Source organism: Mus musculus, chromosome 11 (assembly GCF_000001635.26).
Source record: "Mus musculus strain C57BL/6J chromosome 11, GRCm38.p6 C57BL/6J".
Classification (NCBI taxonomy): Eukaryota; Metazoa; Chordata; class Mammalia; order Rodentia; family Muridae; genus Mus; species Mus musculus.
This window is the reverse complement of record NC_000077.6, coordinates 84,271,627-84,297,236: the sequence shown is the minus strand read 5'-3', so window position 1 is coordinate 84,297,236 and position 25,610 is coordinate 84,271,627. Positions and strand designations below refer to the sequence as shown.

At 39.5% G+C, this 25,610-nt stretch overlaps 1 protein-coding gene across 11 annotated transcripts in view; it reads right to left on the bottom strand.

The window, feature by feature from the left end:
* The window catches only part of Acaca (acetyl-Coenzyme A carboxylase alpha), a 272,017-nt gene that overhangs the window by 104,415 nt on the left and 141,992 nt on the right, over nucleotides 1-25,610 (bottom strand). For 10 of the 11 annotated variants that reach the window (XM_011248667.2, XM_006531953.2, XM_030245463.1 and 7 more), the window contains 8 exons: nucleotides 20,590-20,703; nucleotides 19,328-19,441; nucleotides 18,282-18,371; nucleotides 16,727-16,845; nucleotides 6,926-6,949; nucleotides 4,203-4,346; nucleotides 3,244-3,340; nucleotides 2,192-2,299 (listed from right to left, as the gene is read on the bottom strand). In XM_011248667.2, the coding sequence (XP_011246969.1) occupies nucleotides 2,192-2,299; nucleotides 3,244-3,340; nucleotides 4,203-4,346; nucleotides 6,926-6,949; nucleotides 16,727-16,845; nucleotides 18,282-18,371; nucleotides 19,328-19,441; nucleotides 20,590-20,703 (810 nt within the window). The remainder of the gene's footprint in view (nucleotides 1-2,191; nucleotides 2,300-3,243; nucleotides 3,341-4,202; nucleotides 4,347-6,925; nucleotides 6,950-16,726; nucleotides 16,846-18,281; nucleotides 18,372-19,327; nucleotides 19,442-20,589; nucleotides 20,704-25,610) is intronic. The other variant, XM_011248666.2, reaches the window with a different exon arrangement.

Genomic DNA, 25,610 nt, shown 5'->3' with positions numbered 1-25,610 from the left:
TTTGGACAATTTGGATCAACCTATTTGATAGTTTAATGTGTGCCTTAAAAAAAAAAAAAAAACTTTTTCTAAACTGCTACAAGTATGATTATGAAGTGAGAAACAAAACGAGTTATCACTCCTGTTTTTTTTTTCAAAATTGCTTTTCCCTCCTTCTCTTACATCTATTTTAAAAATGTGAAGATGAAAATAGCAAGTATTCTAAGATAAGCATCTTAACTGAAGCTTTTTCTAGGCTCCTAGTGCTAGCATTCTGCCCTCCCCTTCTAAAAGGCCTCAGGCAAGGACACCAGATTTCCCTAGCATCGTATGAGAATGGAGGACCTCTTTGGATAACCAGATAAAGGTCTGCAATCCATGGGCATAGGAAAACAAAAGGCCCAAAGTTGTGAAAACACAATCAAATACAGGTAATCCACACGGAAAAGTCTACATAGTAACTTTCACGGCCTTATTCCATGAAGTGGCTACTGCCATGTGCATCAGGACTTGCCACTGAGGTTATTGTGGTCACTGGCCAAGGAAGGCTGATTTTAAGTAGTTACCACCTAAAGACAGTATACACCTTTTATAGAGAAAAATTACCAAGCCAGCGAATTTATTTGCTTCTCTGAAAGTACAATCTCCTTGTGTTGGCCACTGCAAATCCAACATCAGTTTACCTGCCCTTAAGTGTCAGAGTAAATGCTGACTCATGTTAATCACTTCATCACCATTTCCCGACTACCATGAGCATTACATGACCTAAATGACAAGGGCACTCATTTTTTAGAGGGGTGAATGAAGTTTTAAAATATCTACTGAGTTCTTCATAGCAAGCACTAAGTGCTGTCCCTTCAAATGTAACATAAGGGTGTGGCCATTAAAGGCTGTTTTAAGAGCTTTAGCATCTGTCACAGCATGAAAACAGCTCAAGAGTAGAACAGTTGCCTGTTGCAGGAGGCCTGGGACTTCCATTCCCCTGTGCCTTGTGTGTTGGTTGCTTGATTACTGTCTTAAACATGTGTACTCAGTTCCCCTAACTAGATTCTATTGGGATGAAAATATATCATTTTCCAAATCTCCTAGATCTGGTGTGAAAGCCTTAGCTTCACTGCCTCCCACTTGGTTATACAGTGGTATTAATTAACCTCTCAGAACTTGAGCTTTTCCATGTGTTACAACTAGAGTTGTAACACCTGACTCATGCAAAACTTGTGAGATTGTAGAAAAGTACAAGTAAATTGAAATAAAATTTCTGTATAAATTAACATCATTGTTGTTTTAAAAATGTAAGTTGCTGTCAGACAGTGGTGGCTCACTCTAATCCCAGCACCTGGGAGGCAGAGGCAGGTGAATCTGTGAGGGTGAATCAAGGCCAGCCTGGTCTACAGAGCTGGTTCCAGAACAGCCAGGGCTATTCAGAGAACACCTGTCTTAGGAAACCAAAAACAAACAAAAAACAAAGACGGTAAGCTGCCATTTATCTCAAATACACGGGAGGCAAAGGCAGGTATTTCTCTCTGAGTTTGAGACTAACCTGGTATATATAGTGAGTTCCAGGTAGTCAGAGCTACATAGAGTCGTCTTGTCTCAGAAAATCACAATAAAATGTCAAAATAACAACAACAAACTCTACACACACACACACACACACACACACACATGTACGCACGTATGTATGTTTATATGTATGTATGTATGTATGTATGTATGTATGTATGATACTGATCAAGCAGTAATTCATACACTCAAATGACAAGAAACAAAAAGAAAGCTGGAGGGGTTTGGGGTTGGGGGAAGGCCAGAGATAGAACCTGCATGGGGCTTGAGTACATGTAGAGCTCATCACCAAAGCTATCTATCTATCTATCTATCTATCTATCTATCTATCTATCTATCTATCTATCTATCTATTCAGCAGATGACAGGAATAAACAACAAATGTTCAAAACTAAAATGCTAGGAAAATTGGAAACATTTTCTTTAAAATCATTTGAATATCTGAGGTCTTGTCATAAAAATATAATCATTATAGATCATTAAATTACCTGGAAAAATTTCCCTGAAGGCAAAGCTAGCCATAGTCTTGAGACTTATAATAAAAGACACAGTAATGATAAACCTTACAGGTAGAAAAGGCTGAAAAGAAGGCTATGAAGCAGCCAACAGAAAGGAGCCACCACCAGCTTTTACCCAATCAAGGACTCACATTCTGCTGGGTGAACTCTCTGAACATAGCTGCAAGCCTGTCATCCTCAATATCGCCATCAGTCTTGATAGCCACATTCAGAATATGTATTGGTTCATCCCTGGGGACCTGTAACCCAAGAATAAAACCAAAGAAAACGATGAGGCTGGCTGCTGCAGAAGCTGGAAGAAGTTACCTGGTAGAGCAAAGGCATACACCCACAGGACATTCTGGTTTGCTACTCTGTAGGAATAAGCACACTCAAACTACTGCCCAACTGTCACAGCAGAGTTAAATAAAGCACATAAGACATCAAATGCTGTAGTTTGAGGTGACTTCAAATCTGGACATGAACTTGAAAGTCACAGTTTCTCTATTTTTTTCACTGACAAAATGGGAGTGAAACAACCTGTACGCGGGAAAGAAAGCACTGTAACAGTGCCCACTTATTGCACTTACAGCTCACCAAATGATGCATTTATCCAACCATAGGAAAATAATGGAACAGTCAGTTACTGAGAAAGTAACGAAGGGATTTAATAAAGGCCACCTTTAAAAACAAAACGTACAAGTCCACCATTTCCTGAGGACTATGAAAGACGTAAGCTATCATTGCATGGGAACTCAAGAAACTAAAGTAAACACTAAAGGAACACTAGGAGACTCAGAGGCAGCTCTAATGGGTACACATATAATGGAGCACCTTCTCCATATTTATTTTTTAAGTATTTTGAGACATACAAAATCAAGTAATATAACATTAAGTATAAAAAGTTGAATTCTGGGGCTGGTGAGATGGCTCAGCGGTTAAGAGCACTGACCGCTCTTCCAAAGGTCCCGAGTTCAAATCCCAGCAACCACATGGTGGCTCACAACCATCTGTAACGAGATCTTACGCCCTCTTCTGGTGTGTCTGAAGACAACTACAGTGTACTTACATATAATAAATAAATAAATCTTAAAAAAAAAAAAGTTGAATTCTTCTCATAATAATTCCAAAGTCAGAAAAATATAGTATAATGTGAGTCCCACATCTGAGAGTGCAAAGTGGTCTTCCAAAGGGAGCAGCATACCTTGTCTTCATCATAGAGCGAAGTATGACCAGACTCTGGGAATGTGGGGCTTTGGGGTGGGGAGTCACAGAAGCAGCCCATTATTTCATCAAAGATCCTAAAAAAAAAAAAAAAAACCACAAAAAACAAAACACTGGAGAAATGTCCACAATAGAAACCCAAGTGGCAGGAAACTAATGCTGCTACAGTAGCGTAGGCTAAAAGAATAATCTACCCTACCATGTGTTCAACAGTCAGCAGAATAGAAATACCAGTAGCTAGAGATGACATGCAAAATATCACCAAGTGGCAGAAATTAGGAGGATGGATTGTTTAAACTTTAATAAACCATATATATTTTTTCTTTTAAGAAATGATATAAAGCTTTTTTGCTTTGTTTTGTTTTCATATGTAAGAAATGTGCAGCCCTGTCACCATCGCTCTTAGAGCAGCAGAAGGAGCCCGGGTCTGGAGCAGTGACAGGCCAATGTAATTACCCCTCCCCCTAGGGTAATGCATCAGTATACATCAACAGATAGATGCTGAATGCATTTAATCAAAAGATGTATCGTCTCTAGTGGGGCTCACTCTAGTGTTGTGTTTAATTTCTCCTGACATTTCACTCATCACAGAGCAGACAGCTTCTTCTGTTAGCTCCTGAGGTAAAGATGATTTTATTTGTTTCTCTCCCATCCACCCCCCACCCCCCCCTTTTTTTTTTTTTTTTTTTGGTTTTGTTTTCCTCCGGACTAGGCTTTATACTGGAAGGAGAGTCTGAATGAGGAGTAGAGACCGGAAGACATCTATCTCTCTGAGGGCATATATAATGAAAGCTGTATCTCTCTGGCTACCTCATAGCTCTTCAGACCTCCTCTTTTTTTTTTTTTTTTTTTTTTTTTCTTAGAAAAGTCAGGCCTCTAAAACTAGAGATGCATGGCTACCCTTGTACAGACAGGGAAGACAGTGCTATAATGCCTTACCTGACAAAATCTTCAAAGGTCCGGAAAGAGACCATTCCGCCCATCCGCTGACAAGGTGGCGTGAAGGCGTTGTCCAACAGAACATCGCTGACACTAGCTACATGAGTCATGCCATAGTGGTTGAGGTTGGAGGCAAAGGACATTCTAAACAGTAATTCAATCAAGAGCATTAGAAAAGGATCTAGGACTGGGAGATTAACAAAGGAGGAAGGGAGTGTGGAGAAAACGGTCATGTGGGGTCAGGTTGCAGAGCAGATATGGTTTTTTTAACCCACTACAGATAAAACTGTGGTGAGATTCATGTTTCACTGGAGTTTCCCAACACTATTGCTTCATCACTCCAAAATTTGAACAGATAGAAATCTAGAGACCACAAGGAATCGTGTGGTAGTCTTTAACCCACATAATAATGACATATTGGATGGATGAGCAGTACATAGGGGTTAAATACCATCCTGCATCTTCCCCGTCTCCTTTCTTCCTTTCAAAACAGTAAGGAAGCCAAGTGAGTTGCAATTATTTAATATTTAAGACGTTTTCCCCCCGAAGGAATAGATTAAACATCCCTAGATACAGTTTTATTAATATCAAAGAATAATTCTAATAAAGAAGAATGAAGTGGTTTAGTAAATAATGATAGCAAATTATCATTTATGGAACAAAAGTCCTCAAAAGGAACTTTATTGAGATATTTACCTTTTCCTTTGGTTGGTTGAGTGACAGATATTTATTGATTATAGTTCTCCCTTTTTAAAAGAGTTTAAATCCACATTGCAAAAATTCCTTTTTATACTTAAGCACATTTGAACTACCACCAAAAGCCTTATTAACTTCTAGCAAGATATAAAGGTAGAGCATTCGTCTCAAAGTATGTGTAAGCATGACAATCAGTTGCTAAATGGAGATGCTTCAAGAGAACTGAATTGATTTGTTCAATCTAACTCCATAATGAATATGAATATTCTTTGATGCATCTCAGCAGAATGTACTCATAAATAATATCACAAGGTATTTCTGAAGGACCAATCAGGAGAGCCTGCTAGGAAGGACCAAGCTAAAGGATGCCTCCAGGATTTGTCTGACACATTACTGGCATATTGACCTGAAGCAAATTCAGAGTGAGATGATGAGACCTGCTCTTTGGAAAACTATTCAAAACTCTCGCTGAAGAACACCACCTGCAATGTTGCAGGAGGAAGAGAGCAACGTGAGCTTGAGATCTGAGGCTCACTGCAAGTCCTGTTTATACAAGGATGCTTTGCAAGGTGAGGATACTGCTCACACAGACTAAAGAGACTGACACTCCAGGGTTTTACTCTTGGTAATGAGGACAATAGGACAGGAAGTTCATCATTTAATAGTATTGGAAAACAGGAGGCAGAATGAGAGAGGAAACCATTGATACCATGGATGAAACAAATGAAGCACATTTCAAGCAAGTCTTACACATGGTGCTCACTAGAAACAGGGATTCTGAGCTGTGTTAACTCAGAAATGCTATTATCCTGACTTCTAGGATCACCAAGTATATTTATGCAATGAGCAAGTTTGTGAGGCACCTTTTCCATCTGCCTATTATTAGACAGGAAAGAGGCAATGGGTTCCAGATAATATTTGAAGGAACTCCTTCTAAATAAGCTAACAGAATATGATTGTGGCAAACACGGGGTTAAATATATTTTTCACTTGACAGAACCCCATGGGAAATATATACAAGATTCAGTTTCCCCTCTATCTCTATGCTCATGGGCCAGAACAGTTAAGGTTGGCAGATCTGAACCAAGCATCCCTCTGAGGGAAGACCAAGGCGGGCGCAGAAATACTTTTCCTCTTCCTCTTCCTCTTCCTCTTCCCTCCCCCCACCTCTCTCTCTCCTTCTTTCTCTCCCCCCCTTCTCTCCACATTTTAATAGAGCTATACGGCTATAATTTGTTTTAGTTACTAGTATTTTAAAAGGAGAGAAAATATGTAAGCCTATAAATATTGTCACTTCTACAGAGAGTTTGCCACCAACTTGTCACTGCCCTAACACTTTCTGGATTCTGTCCAATCAAAACTGCTGTCCTCTCAAACTTGCATGTGACCTTGCTTGGCTGAGGAAGCAGAAGAAACGCAAAACACACACTGAAATGCCCCTCGCACTGTATTGGCTTGGGAACTTCTTCACACAGCTCAAAGTAACAAAACTTAATACACCTTTCCAACACTAATCTTACAGGTATAAAATAAAATGACTTTTAAATCATGGGAACACTTTAACACTTTTAAATTTAAAACAGTTAACAAAATGATGAAACATGAGATCAGCTATTTCTGGAATTTACTCCTCTAAAAGGAGAAGCAAATTAGAGCAACTAATACTGTGAATGTTTTGCCAGGCTAAGAATAATCTTAAGGGTTTCTCCTCTGAAAGCCCCAAATGTAATGAGAACTCGGAAAGATGTTGCCAGCAACGCTGAACATAGCCTGTCAACACACTCCCTCTCACGCAGAGCTCAATGGGGTCTCTGCCATACTGACACTTTTCACGTACTTTTGGAACAGCTGAAGACATGTTTTCTGAACAGAAAGGGTAAGTCAGTATGTCCAAGGGGAAGCTGAGGATTTCCTCGTTGACTGTAGTATGATATTTTTCCATGTTTCACTATGCTAAGTTGTTTTTTTTTGGGGGGGGAGGGGAGAGGATGTGCTTTTAATTGGAAAAGAAACTAAATATACGGTACCTGTTTAGCGTGGGGATGTTCCCTCTGTAATTAAACAACCACAGTTAGTTACTGATAGGTTAGTGAAAGCCATAATAAAAGAATTGTCAGAGTAGATACAGACCAGTCACCAGGAGCTCCAGTTTTGCAGCTCTGGCACCAGCAGACATAATTAAGTGCTCATTACCCTTCAACCCCCAGGGTACCTCCAAAGAGGCTTCTTCCTGACCTACCTCACCACAGCGGCTGTTGAGGAAAGGGTCCAGATGTATCACCAGGGATTTTTTAAACGTAAGTCTCATTACAAAATAATAATAATAATAATAATAATAATAATAATAATGTGGAGTAGGGGTAAAACACAGACTGGTTAAAAAGTCAAGCTTTAGTATATGGCACATTATCTTTAATCTGAAACATGAAATATGACCCCTGACACAAAATGTCTACAGTATTCCTTGCTCCTATTACAAATCAGAAGTTGGTTCCATAGCTCCTCCTGCCTTATTGTTTTTCTGGAATATGTAATAAAAATAAGGAAATGAATCCAGTGATACAGGTACCCTGAAATTTAGCCCCACTTTTCCTCTCTGAAAGGCAGCACATATCCTAGGGCACAAGAGCTTAAGGGCCCTGAAAATCCTAAGGAATCTACATTATACTAGTAGTTTGGTATAACCTTGTTACAGTTGATATTCTTTAATTAAATGGTGTAAGATAATGTTTTAATTATTATTAGCTTGAAAACTCTAGGCCTTTCACTAATAAAATGGTACCTAACTTTGACTAGTTTTAGAATTTCCTCATAAAGAAGGTGTCAAACTCATGAAAGAAAGATTGAGCCCAGTGGTGGAGGTGTATGCACTCAGGAAGCAAAGGGAGGTCCATCTCTGAGTTTGAAGCCAGCCTGGTCTTCAGAGTTCAAAGACAGCTAAGGCTACACAGAGAAATCCTGTCTTGAAAAACCATTGAAAAAAAGAAAACAGAAAAAGAAAAACAAAAAATAAAGAAAGATAGATTGAAATACACAAAGAGGAAATAAGGCAAGACTCTTTTATTCTCTTTGGTATTTATAACTATTTCTCAGAATTTTGATGTCAGACATTTCCAAACAGAAAATGAATCGGACAAAAACTCTTACTTCAATGTTAAAATGGCAAAGGAATATCACCTATAATTTAGGGGTACTATAAGGGTGTTGATTGGTTGGTATTTTAACCTTCTTACATTCTTTCATCAGCACTGAATCATTATTAGGGTTTTCTGGCACACAGAAGACTTAATGGGCAGGACACGCTGGGAGGTACTGAAGATGTGTGGGAATGAGGATCAGGAAAGGAAAACGATGCAGTGAAAGGAACAGGAGAGACTCAACTGGCCACATAAATAAAAGGTTGTGGCATATCACTGGACACAAACTGTATACCTCATGTGATTTGTGATCAGCAATGCTCTTTGCATCAAACCTGTTCCAGAGTGAACTCCTAAGACAACAAAAGCTACTTAGAGTACAAACCCTGAACCTTTACTGTCTGGATACCTTGAGCTCTCATGTAGAGGAAAATGGGATTTATTCATGAGAAATTCTTAATTATAATGCTTTTGGCACTCAAGAATATAAAAAATATGCAGATTTACAGCAGAGATGACTCTAGTGGAACAGAAAACTTACTGAAGATGGTTAAAAGAATACAGAGTGCCTTACACTTGTGATATAAAAGATCCTAAAGAATCTGTAGTCTCTTACCAGGAACCTCAGTTCAGAGAGGAAACCTACAGCTGAAGCAATCTCTGGCTCCACTCATCTAGATTTGCAGAGTTTAGAAACCAGCACAATATCAACTGTTAACCAACTTCTTAATAAAATAGACTCATTACTTCTATAGCTACCCTAGCCTCTTAGGGCATCTTCACAGGACGAAGGCTGAATTTTCAGAAGAACAAGGTCTAAATTAAAAAGCACATCAGCTAATAACCAAAAGATAGCTCTTCCCCATAGCAATTTTCAAGCTCTCATAGGGAGCCCCCTGCTGCTCTGTCATAGAAGTACTCACTATATATATGGGGGGTGGGAGGTGGGATGCAGTAAAAAGGAAGGAAGGAAGGAAGGAGGGAAGGAAGAAAGGAAGGAAGAAAGGAGGGAAGGAAGGAAGGAAGGAAGGAAGTCTTAATATTGTTATTTAATTTTTAAAAATGGCTTCAAGTCAATCATGTGAGAGGCAAGCTTGGCCAATTTATCCTCACTGGAAAACTAGGAATTTGGGGATCATAAAAGAGATGAACTGGGGGCTGGAGAGATGGCTCAGTGGTTAAGAGCATAGACTGCTCTTCGGAAGGTCCTGAGTTCAAATCCCAGCAATCACATGGTGGCTCATAACCATCGGTAATGAGATCTGATGCCCTCTTCTGGGGTGTCTGAAGACAGCTACAGTGCATTTAGTTATAATAAATCAATCTTTTTTTTTTTTTTTAGCCATATCCTTAAGGTTTATTTACTTTATACAGGAGCTAATAGAACAGTTTAAGAATTTGATTAACACTGCCAACTATACAATATTTTAAGATAGTAGAGGTCTACATCCATGGCCTATACAAAAAAAGGGTCAAATATTCCATTTATGAAGCTAAAAATAAAATTTACCACATTCAGCTGTATATTCATCATCTTTTATAAGGCAATCAACTATATTTTCAAGTACATAAAAGGGTTATTAAATTCTGAATTCTGCTGTTTAAAATATTCAACAGATTTACTATGTTGCCATCTTCATTTATGTTTGGTAACTACTGGATTCACTCTCCCTTTAACAATTTAAATTAGTTCCATTTTACAGATATGACAACTGCACAAGATGATAGAGCTTTTCTAAAGATACTGTTCTCTATGGTGCCACAACCAGAAACTGCACCTTATATTTTCTCATCTCTCTGTATTTGAAGTTAGCATTCCACACAATATAGACTTTAAAGACAAGAGAATCTTTTGACTCCTGAGGTTTCTTGCGTTAAGTTAGCTCTCCTTTTTTTGACCTGCCTACCAAGTCTGTTGAGGAAGCCTGCATGAATGAAAAGTCAGAACTGCTGTGTGCTAGCCGAATCCTTTTTAATTTAACAAACACAAACTTCTCTGGCAATTGAAAGTTCTTTGAACCTGTACACCACCCTTTACAGCTGAATTTTATTTTGCTTGATTTTAGATGGCCCTACATACATCTTTTATCATATAAAAATGTTCCTGGCTATTTTGTCTTCTAAGTTAAAGAAAACGCAAAAACAAAACAAAACAAACAAAAAAAAAAACCCTATATGAAAATCACAGGGATGAATTCAAACAACCAATGGTTGTTACATCAAGCTGTGACTGAGAACCAATACAGGGCAAATCTTTTGAAATCAGGCAGCAAAGCAGAAACAGAAGAGGTCAGCTGAGTAACCTACTAGCAGCCAGTAACAACAGTACCACAGAAGAGAGAGCAATTTAACTGGCTGTGACCAGTGGTGGTCTCTTCATGTGACTATATTTCAGCAGAAGAATCCAAATCAAGAGCTGTAAAACATTTCTGAAATGTGAATTTCCCTTGGTGTCCCTCCCCAACCTCCTCGCCGTTCAGATGCCCTGATTCCATTGCAAAGCTTGAGTTTACAATAAAATGATCATTGCCTCATTCATTTGCAGACTCTTCTAAGCCCCTTCTTTGCTCTGCTGGAAGATTGTGCTATTCCTGAAACAGGAATGCCAACAGGGTTACCGTACATTACTGCTGCCTGCTGTATAATTAGCTACAAACCCACAGCACAAAACTACAGGGATTTACAGGTGCCCTGGATTCTGCTTTTCCTTCCCCCTGGAATCAGCTAGTCTTTCCTGACAAGAAGGGACCTTGGGCAACCCTAATGATATATTGAGAGCTTTAAACTCGACTCTCCAATCTTACGAGTCCTGAGTGCCAAAATAACACAGCAGAGACAGGAAGCTGAGCCATGGACACAGGAAAGCACTTTGGTAAGCACTTAAACCTGCTGAGAATCTTCTCTTCTGCCAGATGCTTGCATCTTATCAGCAGACTATGCTGAATGAAGAAAGCAAGCACTGTAGGATTATATCTATTTATAGCTCATTCTAGCTTGCTAACTACAATCAAGTGCTCCCACTGCTAAAACTCCTACAAGTTGGATGACTTTTGAGTATCTCAGTACTATCAAAAAGACGGTTCTAATCTCTGGATGTCAGAGATTATCAATGTTCTCAAGAATGGAAACAGGTTGCTGATTAGTCACGTGGTAAGCCTCTCATTTCTAACTTTCTGCACAAATAAAAGGAAGATCTTTAGAACACTGAACAACAGCTGGACATCTGAGGTGCCAAACCACTAAACCCAGCTATGAACGAAACGTGTTATCAGGAGAGAGCACAGCTGACCTCTTCTGGATGTAAGGCCTGAGAAAAGCATAGTACTTGAACCAAAGTGTCTAACACAAATGAAGAAGATTTACAGGAACTAATAGGAAAGAAGGTGAAATGCAACTTAACTAAAGCAAAGCTGAATTTCGATCTAAGAAATAAGTGGAAACACCAATAGGTCCTCACCCATTATAAAATATGTATAGAAATATACAGGAAGTATATATACCTCCATCTCCAACATCAACATTTGGTTCTTTTATAAATGACGAATCAATTAAAAGGTTTTAAAATTGCCCAAGTTAACTACTGTGTGTTACATACAAAATATATTTTGAGTTTTAAATTTTGTACTCCCAGTTTGTTAATAATATAGTCATATGCTGTCAAAGAATTTATGGCATAATGTGGTTTAGATAAATTTGTATAAAATATCTATATTTTAGAATATTAACTTACACAGAGTAACTGAAGAACATTAAATATGTTCAAGGTTAAGAGAAATCCTAACATCAAATCATCTAACAAGTCGTCAAAATTAAAAATATTAGGATAATGGTCAGTAAAAAACTGACACTTAAAATTATATACAACAGCAAATAAAATCTAAGTTCTAAGAAGGTTTAGAGTACAAGCAGGAAATATACAAAAAATAGACACGTGTCACAGATTTCTAACTATTCATTAGCCACTGTTCAAGAGAAGGAAACGAGAAGAAACAGGTAACTCCAGACCAGGCAGTGGTGGTCCTGAGGACCTGAGTTTGATTCCCAGCACCCACATGGTGGCTCACAACCACTATAATGCTGATCCAATGCCCTCTTCTGGCCTCTGAGGACACCGGGCATGGGCATGATACACAGACATACATTGAGGCAAATCACCGGCATACATAAAATAAAATAAATAGAATCTTGAGGAAAAAAGCCTATGGAAACTTTGTAAGCCAATTAACCAAATGTGCTACAAAGGAATCTGTTCTTGGTCAGAGATGCCCTACTCATTATAAACCTACTTTTGCCTATGTTCCAAGAATCTAAACAAAACATGGGCCTTCAATTCAAAAGACATCTGCATTTCCCTAAACAAATGACAACAAAACCAACAACAACGACAACACCCACTGCTGCTGTCGGGTTACAGTCAGTGATCCATGTTCTTGTGCATCATCCTATGGAAGTCAAATCAACAGGCAAAAACTGAAGTGAGACTCCTGCAAGGTAACCCCATGGTTCTGTTAGCTATGGCAGCTTACAAAAACATTCCTAACGGAGTGCTGAACAATATAAATCTAGGGCTAGAAAGAAGATGTAAAAAGTAACTGGCTATATAAAACGTATATTTTCAAGCCAGATATGGAGGTACACTCCTGCCATCCTCTCCCTCAGGAAATGAAGGCAGGAGGATCTAGAGATCAAAGTCATCCATGGTTACATGGGAGCTGCAGACCAACCTAGGCTGTAGTTAAGAACTTGTCTCAAAACGATATCAGTCCCCAAAACATTTTCTTCCCAAAGAATTTGTGTTAACCGGAACTGGGAGAAAGGATTATAATCTGCTTTGCACTGATATATGTATGATTCTCTGTTTCTGTATATTTTCTATTTTGACAGTAATTATTGAAGCATGTGTAAAATATTATAATGTAAATCTGCATCTGGTACAGATAATTCCTACAACTACTAATAATAGCAACCTAAGAGGTGTTTTTCTCCCTCTCTCCTAGGGACTATACCATAAATGTAACAAAAGGACTCAATATTATTGTTCTAATTAAATTTTGGTCTAGATTTGAGCTGAATAGTATGGCAGTAGCTAGCTGAATGTAGTTAGGGAATGAATATTAGACATGTTACTGGTAGACATGCTACCCGGGTAAAATTAACTGAATTTCAAGGGCTAAGTAGGAATAAGAAAATAAAAAATATTACATTCATAATTTTTATTATATATTTAAAAGATATTTCACATCTACTGGTTTAAATGACTTATTAAAATTGTTTCTTTTTGTACTTTCAAATGTAGCTAACAGGAAATTTAAAATTATGTATATGGTTTGAAATAGATTCTACTACATAGTGCTGAATATCAGAGGAAGTTTACAGTCACTGACGGGACCCTAATCCAAAATGAATCAGAATTTGGAAGGCAGGATACCAATACGTGCATTTTCAAGGTACCCCTTAAATAATTCCAACCATCCTTAAAACAGAATGAAAGAAAAATATTGAGGCTAGAAAAATTAGCTAAGCTTTTTAAAAAGGTGACCAGGTTTATTGTAAGTCTTCAGCCATTGTTCAGCTGCCAGGAGAAAGACTCCAAATCCTTGGAGTTTCCCAAGCACTGGGAGAGTATTTTGTTATTCATGCATCCTATCTGAGCTTATGCTAAGAGGTCACATGACTCCAGATAGAAGCTAGTCACTAGAAACACCAACTATGTGCTTAGAGGGTTACGGCTTTATGCTAACCTGACCTCTGGGGAGGAGAGATTGAGTACATTCGTGTGGCCTATGATTTGCTCAATCGTGCCTATGAAATGAAACCTTGATAAAAACCTGACACAAGCTTGTTGGAGTTTCCTGGCTAGTGAACACATTGATGTGCTGAGAATGTGGCGTGCCTGGATTCCGCAGAAAAAGAACAAAGAAGCTGCATCTGAAGCCCTCCCACACTTCCCTCCATATGTTTTATTTGCCTGGTTCTGATCTATATTCTCTATAATACAGCTAAAATAAAGCACAATGGCCACACTATAACCCTAGCAGGCACAAGACTGAGACAGGAGGACTGTGAATTGGAGGGGGGAGGGGCAGGCAGCCTGAGTTACATAGTGAGAGCCTGTTCAACAAACAAAAATTTGATAGAACTGCAAATAAAATTGTGAAGCTTATTTATTCAACGAGAAGCTGTAGAGACTACCAGCTCTGTAGAGCACTGGACAAAACTGTGGGCGGCCTGGGGCTGCTCCATGGGGGGGTGAGCACTTATCTGATAGTTTTGATCAAACCAGATTTTGGGTAGAAATCAAAATTAAATTATAGTACATCAATTGGTATCAGAATATGTTTATAATTTCAAATATTATAAATATATATATATATATATATATATATGCAAATATAAAATCTTACCCAATGTTAAATCAAGTAGCAAATCTGTAACTTTCTGAATAAGATTTTCGTTGAAATTAAATATATCCTTCCATGATCGAATGTTATCATCTGATCATAAACTAAAAATGGCTTTAGAGCTTAAAAAAATTTACACATTTTATAGACTTGAGGGTTGGGGTGTGTGTGTGCACATGCTTGCCTGCCTCTTCCTCCTCAGCATGGGGTTACAAATGCATGCCCTGTACCTGTCTTTAATGTGGGTGCTAGGGATCTAAGCTTGGGTCCTCATCTTTGTGTGGTAAGAGCTTTACTGACTAAGCCACTTCCCAGCAGTTTTTATGGTTTTCACAAAGATTATTTATCCTTACTTTACATTTATCTTTACCTGCATAGGTATAGAAATACCACTTCTATTAATAGTGATGGCATTCCTGCAGCTTTAATATTACCCACAAGATCAAGAAAAACATCAGGATCTATAGATTATACTTCTTTTCAAATCTGACCTTTATCCATAGGGGTATTTACATTATGGATGTTGGGAGGGACAAAAATATTTTGGATCCATGTCAGGATAAAATAAGATTGACCACCTTTATGTAGAAAGGTGAGCATGGCTTCTAAATGAAACAGTTAAGCATTTCAATTTCTAGTCAACTTTTTTCTCGAAACTAGACATACAGATTCAAACTGTAAAAGATGTGGCTACTGCGATGACTCAGACAATAAAGGTATTTGCCAGCCAAGCACGATGGCTGACCAGGCTCATTTCCTAGATCTACATGGTGGAAGGAGAGGATCAACTCCTGCAAGTTGTCTTTACACACACAGATACAGACACATAAATGTAAAAAGTAAGATAGGGTCAGAACAATTCAAAAGACCAGGGGAGCAATGTGGAAGGAAGTCAGGAGGAGCTCTGCAGGCTGACTACAAATCACTGCCACAGGAAAGAGGCAGGAGAAAAGCAGGAAAAAAGAGAGGTTGTCTTGAGAATTACAAAGCATTAAGTATAGCATGTAGTTCTCTACAATTATTCAAGGAATGCAGGAAAAGAAAGAAGACCTGATGTGGAGCCCGTATGTGCCACAAGTACTTCGCTGTTCGATGAAGGACAACCATTCGTTTCTAGAAAATGAGATTCTGAAATCCACAGAGGCAAAAATGTACTGAGAGATGCTTGCTAAATCAAGGATATATGCTTTTCTCTGCCAGCCACAAGACACTTTTTGAGGTGGAAAAGTGAAAGGATCATCTAAGACAAAGAAGAGACGTACTTTTCCTGAAGATGCCTCTGTTCATCTGCCGACCGCTGCTGGATCAACAGTGGCATCCAGTGGCCAACGCTCTCAGCACAGACTGCTTTGTCTCCAGAAAGGCCCTATTGCTTTGGGTGAAGTGGCAATTCAGAACAAAACCATTTCTGATGTCTATAACGAAGGATCCCCAAAGACATAGTGGTTTGTAACACCAGTGAAGGACCAAGGCAATAAAGAAGAAATGGAGAGGAGCAGGGTATGATTGGCTGTGGTATTTTTATTTCCTGTGGTCTTACTAAAAACAATAAAAATACAGGATGGGATGAACATATGTATGGCTTGGAGTTCTTGGAATTTCATTGCCACAGAATATTTTTAATAAGTATATAAATAAATTATTTTCATTTTAAACCCAAAGCAAAACAAATTTAAATATGCACATTTTAAAGGACTTAGGGAAAGAAAAATAATGGAACTAGATGGCCAATTAAGTCATTAATTTATATTCAAAAAGTCTGGCTCTCAAGTATGACTTTTAAAAAATGGCTGATGAAATTCCAACTGCTAAATTCAGGTGTCAGTGTTACGGGAGGCAAAGACTGGTCAGGTGGACCAGCCCACAGACAGCACAAGGGCAGGCCAAAGCAGAACTTGTACACAGGTTGCTGCCTGTTCAACCACTGCCTTATTTTGGAGTGGTAGGGAGGGTCTGGCAAGTCAAACGCTCATGGGGAAAGAAGAGAAGGAATAAAAAGAAGGTAGGAAAGAAAAGAGGGAGGGAGAGAGGGAGGAGGTTCTTTAATTACTTATACAAGCAAGAATGAACAAGATATCCCTGACCATCTGTCATAACTAAACCATACTGTATCTCCCCAGATGAAGACATAGGTATCAAGAAGCACCTCCTTCAGGGTTCATTCAAGTCTGCCCATTTGTTTACCTACATTTCTCGCTATAAGTATCAAGGAACTGGCATTTAGTGCCCCTCTTAATTGTACCTTACTAGGTCACTGGCTAGCTCAGGTGCATGTGCCAGCTCAACTCACCTGTTTGGATGGGATGTGGGCAGCATGAACTGAAATTCCACCACACAGGTGTTGTCCTTAAGCTGGCGGTGTTGTACGCTGTTGAGTTCATAGGCAATGTAAGCCCTTCGAACATACACCTGGTTAAAAAGTAATCCTCAGTAAATACACTTTGAAAACAGAAATGAAGACAATGGCTGCACCAAGGACGTCTTGAAAAGACACATCTGTTACCGAGATGGCAGTTTGCCGTGAGGTAAGAGGGTGCAAGACCCTTAAAGCTGGGGTTTTAATGTTTTACCTATGACTCTAACTACAGCAAAATAAAATGAAAACAAGGCAGCACCGCTGCATACCCAGGGGCATGGCAAACCTTTCCTATTACCCTAAACACTGGCAGTTTTAGCTTTAGCAAAAGACACCATACAGAATCATAACTACTAATTTATTAGCATAACGGTTCCAACAGAAGATTAGTGAGAAAAGTAAGAGGTGCTGATTCCAGGCTACATTGAGGAATTAAGAGGGAAAACAGAAAATCACTGTCATGGTCAACTTTTTATCTATCTTATACCCCTCCACCCATCTTAACTGCTCCAGGTCAGTATTGAAGCATTTCTATCCTCAACCATATGTAAAAGCAGGAGGCATAATGTAACACAACAACTCAAACTCACTAACCTGATTCAGTACTTAAAGAAACTGCAACAGACTGCATCTCTGCAAAACCCAGCAGCCCCCCACCCCAAACTTCATGTTCAGTTTGCCAAGCACATGCAATGCTACATGAGGTTCTGTCAGCATGAGAGGCACAGAAGGAGGCGTCGTATTAGACGACATGAAAGCCTGGAAAAACACCAAGATATTTCAAATATCTGATACTTTACATTTTACCCACAGAATACAAATAAAAATTATCTGAGAAAGCTAGCAACAGACTATGTGATCTTCTATTACATGAAATCATTGAAAACACATCTCCCTACTGCTTTCAAAATATATCTACTTGACAATGTTAAGAAATCATTCAGGGTCTGCAATTTTTGTGTTTAATGAGGTGGTGTGCTGTGATGCAAAAGTCTTTGGAGTCAAGCTGACCAAATGCAAACTCCTCTGGTTAATATGTGGTTTTCTTTGGCAAGTCCCCTGACCTCACAGCCTCGTTTGTGTTTGTTTGCTTACTTGTTTTTAACTTTATAAAGCAGCTGTAGGGTTAGATGAAAACATAAAGCACCCAAACCGCAGTTCACGGCAGAACTAATATTTGGCTCTAGTAACAAAACGGTACGGTAATATGTGCGGATCAACCATACAGCTTTCACTTATGCTACTGTGAGTCTTAACTCTTTCTAAAATGGAAAAATTCAAGTACCTGGACAGAATAGACTATTGGAAAACCTGGCAGCCGTTTCCCTATTATTTGACCCAGAAGCTGGCAATGAATGCAGATAAAACATCAGCTAAAGCACCTGACTCTGAGCATTCAGCATTTCAGAAGAAAAGAGGAAGAGAAAAGAACTGACAGCAGAACAGACATAAAAACCATGGAAAGGCCGTGTGACACACCAACACTCACCTCCAGAGCTGCCATCCTCACCACCTGGTTGCTGTGGTAAAAAAAGTTTGGGAGGACATCGAAAATAGATGTTTCCGAGAGGATGAGTTTCTGGAAGGCAAAAGGATATTGACGTTCTCAGTAAGATCTAAGAATTCTGCTGGTGAATGAGCATCATGGTTCTGGTTCTCCTTCCTGAGCTATTGTGGAGAACATAACACCTTGTCCCACAGGGCTGCCTTGAGGATTATATTGGTTAGACACGTAAAACTGTTAGAACTGTTTATTGAAATATACCAATAATATGCCAATATATGTATGTGCTTATGAGTACTATCCTCTCGGACCTCTACTTGTACTTCCTAAATACTGCCTAAGACTCCACTGTCAGAAATCCCAGGCTTGAAAGGTAATGGAAACCCTAGATATCAACTACGAACCACATAATTAAAAAGATCCCTCTCAGCTTCTAGGCTCCCTAGGAGGAGTCCTACAGAAAGCATGGATCTTCCTGTGGCCAGTCATAATAGCAGTGTTCTGGTTTCACACTAGGAAAAGACAAAGGCCTCCCCTGAGAAAATGATGTTATTTATAAAATAGTTGAAGTCCTTCATTTGTAGCAAAATTACCCAATAATTTTATAAAATTGGCTTTTTATACAGTGTAGTACTAAGCATTTAAATAAAATTAAAGTTAAATGATATTTAAATAGCTTTGTCTCTAGAAGAGGAACAACCATCTCTATATACACATCTGATTCAAGCACCAGAAATCAAATAATGCTGCCAATTAATTCTGGTGTAGAATGTTTTCAAAAGATAGAGACTTCAATAAGACACTTCTATCGAAGAAGGCTCATTTGATTCTTAAGGCTAAGCTATGATCCTGCAACGTTTTTACGAAAAAAAAAAAAAGAAAACCATAAACATAAATCATTTTTAAAATTCAAGGAATGAAATTTCATGACATACAAGTCAAAATTAATCTATTAAATCTTTAACTGAACAATGCTTATGGGAATAAAAGAGACAGGAGTGTAAAGTGGTAGGAAGGAGCCATTATAATACCTGCAGGTTCTCAATGCAAAACTGGTGTCCATACATGTCAATGGCTGATAGGAAGATAGACTCTACTTGGTTATGGCGAAGCTCATATGATGGCAAATGGGAAGCAATAAGAACCTAGAGTGAAGGCAAAATAAGAGGCATAAGTTCCTCAGGGGGTGATTATTCTAGGCTCCTATTAAGCCACCTGATACAAAGGCAATAAATATAAATCTGTAAGTGCAGGCATCAAAGATAAAACAGAGACCAAGTAAAACAACTTCTAGGTCCTATAGCATAAAGTCAGGGCCACCGTGTACTGAGTCTCAGTTGCTTCTCACCATGATTTGCGCTGTGGACAATTTCCCATAGGGGTGGGGGGAAGGGAGAACAAACAGCTTCAATCAAGTTCTATCAGTGCATGTGATTTACCTTTGCAAAGCTGCTAGTCCTAGGGACTGCATGACTAGCTGTTAATTGGGAATCAGGTCTGGCAGGGAGCAGCTGTGGGGAAGGTGGATGCAGAATAGCTAGCCTTCTGCAACTTTGCAGTAGAAAGGAAGGAAAAGCTGCTTTGACAGCCCCAGGTACTCAGCACCAAAGAGACTGCATCAGGAGCTAACGCTGATGCTTGTGAGGGCCAGAACGCAAAAGCAGTGTCACAAACAAACGGAGTCAGTAGGACCTGAATATCCTCAGCGGGTCACTGAGAGGTTCAATAACTTTGAAGAGTTCAGTGACATGGATACAATTGTAGAGAAAGCAGAAGGTCACTGAACAGCTTCAAATGCTGTGTCCCTGTCAAGGCCCAGGCAATGAAAACACAAGGGGAGTGCCAGCTCTCAGCTTCCCTGCAGAAACCTTTTGGAATGGAAATGAGGACAACAGGGTGAGGCTAACTGGACTTCTCCCGGGCTGTTCTGATTGCTAGAGCCTAGGATTCATGTCATTATCTTCTGCTTTCCACACTTGATTGTTTTCTATATACTTATACCTTTCATCTGTTCCTAAGATCCCTTTGGGAAGGAAAAAATACTGAGTTCATTTCCTTCCCTCGGTTTCCTTTCCTCCACCTGACCCTGGTTCATGACTATAGTGAGGGCTGCAGAGAAGACAATACCAGTATTTTGTTAGGTGAGAAATCCAACATTAGTCATGTCCTTTGTCTTTAAATAATGCTTTCTCACACGAAAACATTGCATGATCTCTGTGAAGTATACTGTGTCTAGAACTGCCCAAACTAAGAAAAATATCACCCTTTCAAGATGACCAGCGGTTGTTCTTACCTGACGAGCGCGCAGCGCCACTTTAGCGTTGGTGGTCTTGCTGAGTTGGGTTAGCTCTGTGAGGATATTTAGCAGCTCATCAGTAAGTGTAGGGTCCCGGCCACATAACTGATCCTAAGTGTTAATGTGGAAAGGAACACATGAATTTATATCACAAAGAACTGAGGCGCAGAACAGGAGAGAGGGAGAGGAAATACATCTGCCACTGAGCTGCATCTCAGCACTGTTGGCAGCTCTTCAGTCTCCTTCCCCCTTCTCTTGACCATCAGCCATTTCTGGAAGAATTTCTGTACCATACTTACCTTTTCTCATCTTAGGGAGACTCTCTTTGTCCCTGTCCAGACTTTATCACAGAAGTGAAAGCATAGGTCTATTAAGTGTGCTCGCTGCTCTTGCAGAGGACCCAATTTTGGTTTTCTAGGAAATCTGACACCCTCTTCTGGACTCCAAGAATACTAGGGAAGCTTGTAGGCAAAAATACTAACAGACTCACATTACCAAAACTAAGCCACGCCATACCAACAACAGCAGCAACAGCAACAGCAACAACGGACTTTTGGAACAGATATGCATTTCCCAAACACCTTTTCCAAAATCCCTAAAACTTTTCAAGTCACAAGCCAAATACAACACCATTCACAAGCCAAATTCAACACCATTATGCTAGGAAGAAGGCATCTCAAGATCATAGGAGAAAATGATTTCTAACACTAGATCTCTTACCACAAACCAATCAGTGGTTTACTTCAATTGTCCACCATCACAAAACCCACAATTTATATTTAAGGAAGTAAAAGTATTGTTTTTATCCAGCTGAGTGAATAAAATAAAAGCTGACACTGAAGTAAAAATAAGTCCAGGATTCTGTTGAACACATAGGCAACTACCAAAGATCTTCACCCTCCCATCCTAAGCATAAGCAAAGAAGAGAAACTCTGACTCAGGCTCATCTTTTGTGAACAAGTAATAAGCAGAGGCAAGACCATAAAAAGACAGAAGCAAAATATAGATGCTAAGAGTGAGTAGAGTCCAAAGTGAGTTTCCCCAACCCAATCCTTTTCCTGTCCTAACGCCCCTATAATGTATACAGACATTCCTGTCTGGGGAAGTCGACTTCAATCATCAGGACAGCCCACTGAAGTATCTCAAAACATGTAAGTGCTCTGGGGAAAGTAACAATTCATGAACTTGGCAAATGACTGGACTAAGGTCCAACAGCCACAAAACCTAATGTACTGAAATAAAGCCAGTTGCCTCTCTGACCTGCAAAATTTTTTGATAGTGAATAAGCCCTTAACCATGTTCTAACTTAAAAAAAAAACAAAACAAAACAACAACAAAAAAACCCAACAACAACAAAGCACAAAACACATAAAGTCACATTTCTTGGGCTGGAGAGATGGCTCAGTGGTTAAGAGCACTGACTGCTCTTCCAGAGGCCCTGAGTTCAATTCCCAGCAACCACATGGTGGCTCACAACCATCTGTAATGGGTCCAATGCACTCTTCTGGGATGTGTCTGAAGACAGCTGTGTATATAAATAAAAATAAACCTTCAAAAAAAGTCATGTTTCTTTTCATTATAAAGAAAGGGAATAAGAAAGAGGGTAGAGGAAGACAGCATCTGATGAAGGGTAGGCAGAGAAAGAATGTGGAGATTTAGGGGAAAAAAAATGAAGTAATTATTCATTCACAACTACAGGTTGACAATCTTCCAAGGCTCTCAATAACACAGCACAAAAGCCAAACTTTCTCAGAGGCCAAAATCAAATATAGTTTGAATGGAACTCTATTTGTATTCATTTTTCCTAACTTACAAGTTTCCATTCAAATATCTGTAGCTACAGATGGTTGTAAGTTGGTAAGTGGTCAACTGAACCTACATCCTTACAAGAGCAACAAGTACTCTTAACTGAGTGCCTCCCGCCCCTCAAATATCATTTTTTTCATTATCACCATTAAGACTTGGAAAAAAGATTAGCAATAATACGTTATGTGTAGAATAAAATATCAACATTCTTTTGGCCTTGATTCAGACATAGTGTTGAGATCCTGAAAGAAGCAATCAGTGTTCTCAAGAACCACTCGTGCTAAGTGCCATGTGCAGCAGGCTGCCAGACACATTCTCTCCAAGCTCTCTTTGGGCAACAGGACACCCCAAGATTACACCTCCAATCTTGTTATTTTTGTAACAATGCCATTAGAGGGCAACCATGTCAGCAGATCTGTTTCCAAAACAACAACAACAACAAAAAAAACACAAAAAGAAACCCTAAAACCAACAGAAAAAAAAAGTTCACTTAAATAACCAGTTACCTCTAAGTCATCTACAGAAATTTGCAGACCAAAGTGAAAACTACTGGTCACCCATGGTCAAGATGGTACAATGGGGGCTGGAGAGATGGCTCAGTGGTTAAGAGCACTGACTGTTCTTCCAGAGGTTCTGAGTTCAATTCCCAGCAACCACATGGTAGCTCACAACCATCTGTAATGAGATCTGATGCTCTCTTCTGGTGTGTCTGAAGACAGCTACAGTGTACTTATATATAATAAATAAATCTTTAAAAAAAAAATGGTACGACAGTTATTTCTTGCTTTTATTCTCATCTTAGATGTTTGCTAAGGAATATTTTAGAGTTGCAGAAATACAATAAATATGTTTAAAGTGGCAATCCACAGCCAAAGATACATAACTAGTTGACAGCCCAACAGAGTCCAGTGTGATTTTAGCATGTTAAGCATTACGTGCTCCAAGAAAGGCAATTCAAAACAGAAGGAATAGGCGTTGGATAGAGACATTTACTACTTATCATTCAGCTGAGTAAGGCTTCCTCCTGACAAAGATGCTGTAAGTTTATCAATTGATTACCAAAAGCACCTTTATTCAGTGTGATTGTTACCTTAAAGTGTCAACTTGACACAACCTAGGGTCAGTCACCTAGCAAGTGTCTCAACGAGGGGCTGTCCACACAGGGCTTGTCTATGGCATATCTGAGGGGAGCTGTCTTACCTTAATGTGGGAAGATGGAACCTATGCTGGGTGGCACCATTCCCTAGGCAGTGTCCTGAACTGTGTAAAAGTGAAATCAAGGTGAGCACAGACAAGCAAGAGAGCCATGCATGCATTTCTCTCCGCTCTTGACTGAGGATGCGATGTGACTAGCAACTTCCTGACTTGACTTCTCCACAGTAATGGAATTTAGCCTGGACTTGAAAGCTAAAATAAACTCTTTGTACCCTATGTTGCTTTTTGTTCAGACATTTTATTAGAACAACAGAAATAAAGCCGAGCATTTATTAAATAACATTTCTAAGAAAGCTTTTTCTTTGTACTTATATACTGGACAGATTACATGCACTCATGATAAAAAGAAAGAAGGAAAGAAACTGGTCTGCATTTTCTATGCTCTGTCTGAATCAAATCCCATACAGCATGACTTGTAAAACCATGTTCCTGTGGACAAAGGCAAAGCGGTGGAGAAGTCTACTCAACAGAAATTTGCTTAGCCATCCTTGGGGCAAGTTACCACTATGCAACATATGTTAACAACTGCAGAGGACCACAGCACCTCTCCACTGGAGCAACTTGATTCCTTCCTTTAGGTTCAAAGGCCCAGAAGTCATCTTCTAGCTCAGCAAAGTACCGCATCCACATCCCTACTTGTAGGAAGCAGAGATGGAATGCTGGGCACGTAACCATCAGTCAGGAGACCAGGGTCAGCAGAGAACGGTGACCAGAAGAGAATACAAGCTGAGGGAATTGAAATGCTACCAAGTCCCAGTGACATCTGCAAAAGACAGTAATACCTGCAAAGAGGAATCCTAAGGACTCAAATGCTTCTTACAGGCGACTCTCATTAATGCAGATGTGGGGGAGGGGAGCAGCTGGTCTCAATCAAAAAGGAAAATATGCCTGGTATTCAGAAGTACTAGATTAAAAAGGGACACCATCTGAACCTTTCCCTTATCTATGTCACTGCTAGCTGGCCCTGACTCAGTCATATCAATTAATTCCCTAATTTCAAAATCCTCAAGATGAAGTAAAGATAATTAATATTTGAAAATAAATTAGTGATAAACAGGCCTATAAGTACTATTGTGCTCACTGAGTCTTCTTTTGTTTTTCTTTTTTGGGGGGTGGTGGTGGAGGGGGTAACAAGAAGTGAAGAAACTAAAATAAAGAAACGGGTAAATCCAGCTGCCAGTGTGCCTCTACCACATCCACGCTAGTCATCCAAACCAGACACTGGAAGCCAGTTTGTTTCTCCAGGGCGCAGCCTGCTAGGAAGAAAGTTGGGGCACTATCTGTGCAGGTAAGAAATAATCAGGATGACAAGGTGGGGGTAAAAGCAGCAGCAAGTCAGGGTCCCATTGGCTTCTGCCTGTCCTGACTGGCAAAAGCAGCAAGCAAAGCCTCAAACCAGTTCTCTGACAGGGCCCAGCGCCTCTGCAGCACCCCCGTGTAATTACACACTTGAGTGACTGGACTCTGAAGAAAATTGAAGGCCTGAGCTCCGAACAGCTGCCATTTTCTCTCTCCATCACACCAGCGTGATTACTTGAGAAATGAACAGCCCCGGCTCAAAGCTACTCCAGAATTCTCAGAGGAAATATGGCTCCGTGTTCCAATAATGAGATTCTTAAGGCAAGCGTTACTTACAATCACTCCGCAAAAGGAGCGAGCCGAGCCCCTATATCTTACAAATTAGAATTTAAGAAACCCAGCGACAGTCCTGGACGATCATTACTCTTCTGCTGCTCCAAGGATTCTGGGCTTTGGTCTATTTTTAGTGCAGAAAACTGTTAAGTTCTTAAAAAGGTAATCATAATAAGATGAAAAATTTGCCATAATTAGCTCCCTATAAAGGCAAATTCCAGCCCCATTTTGGTTCATACTGGCAGATCCTTCTACCTCTAATCATTACCCCTTTCTGCCAGAAAGTCTTGACTTCCTCCAAGTGAGAATTAACAATCCTTGCATTAAAATTTGAAAAAGAAAGTAGGATTTCTGAGGGAAAATAA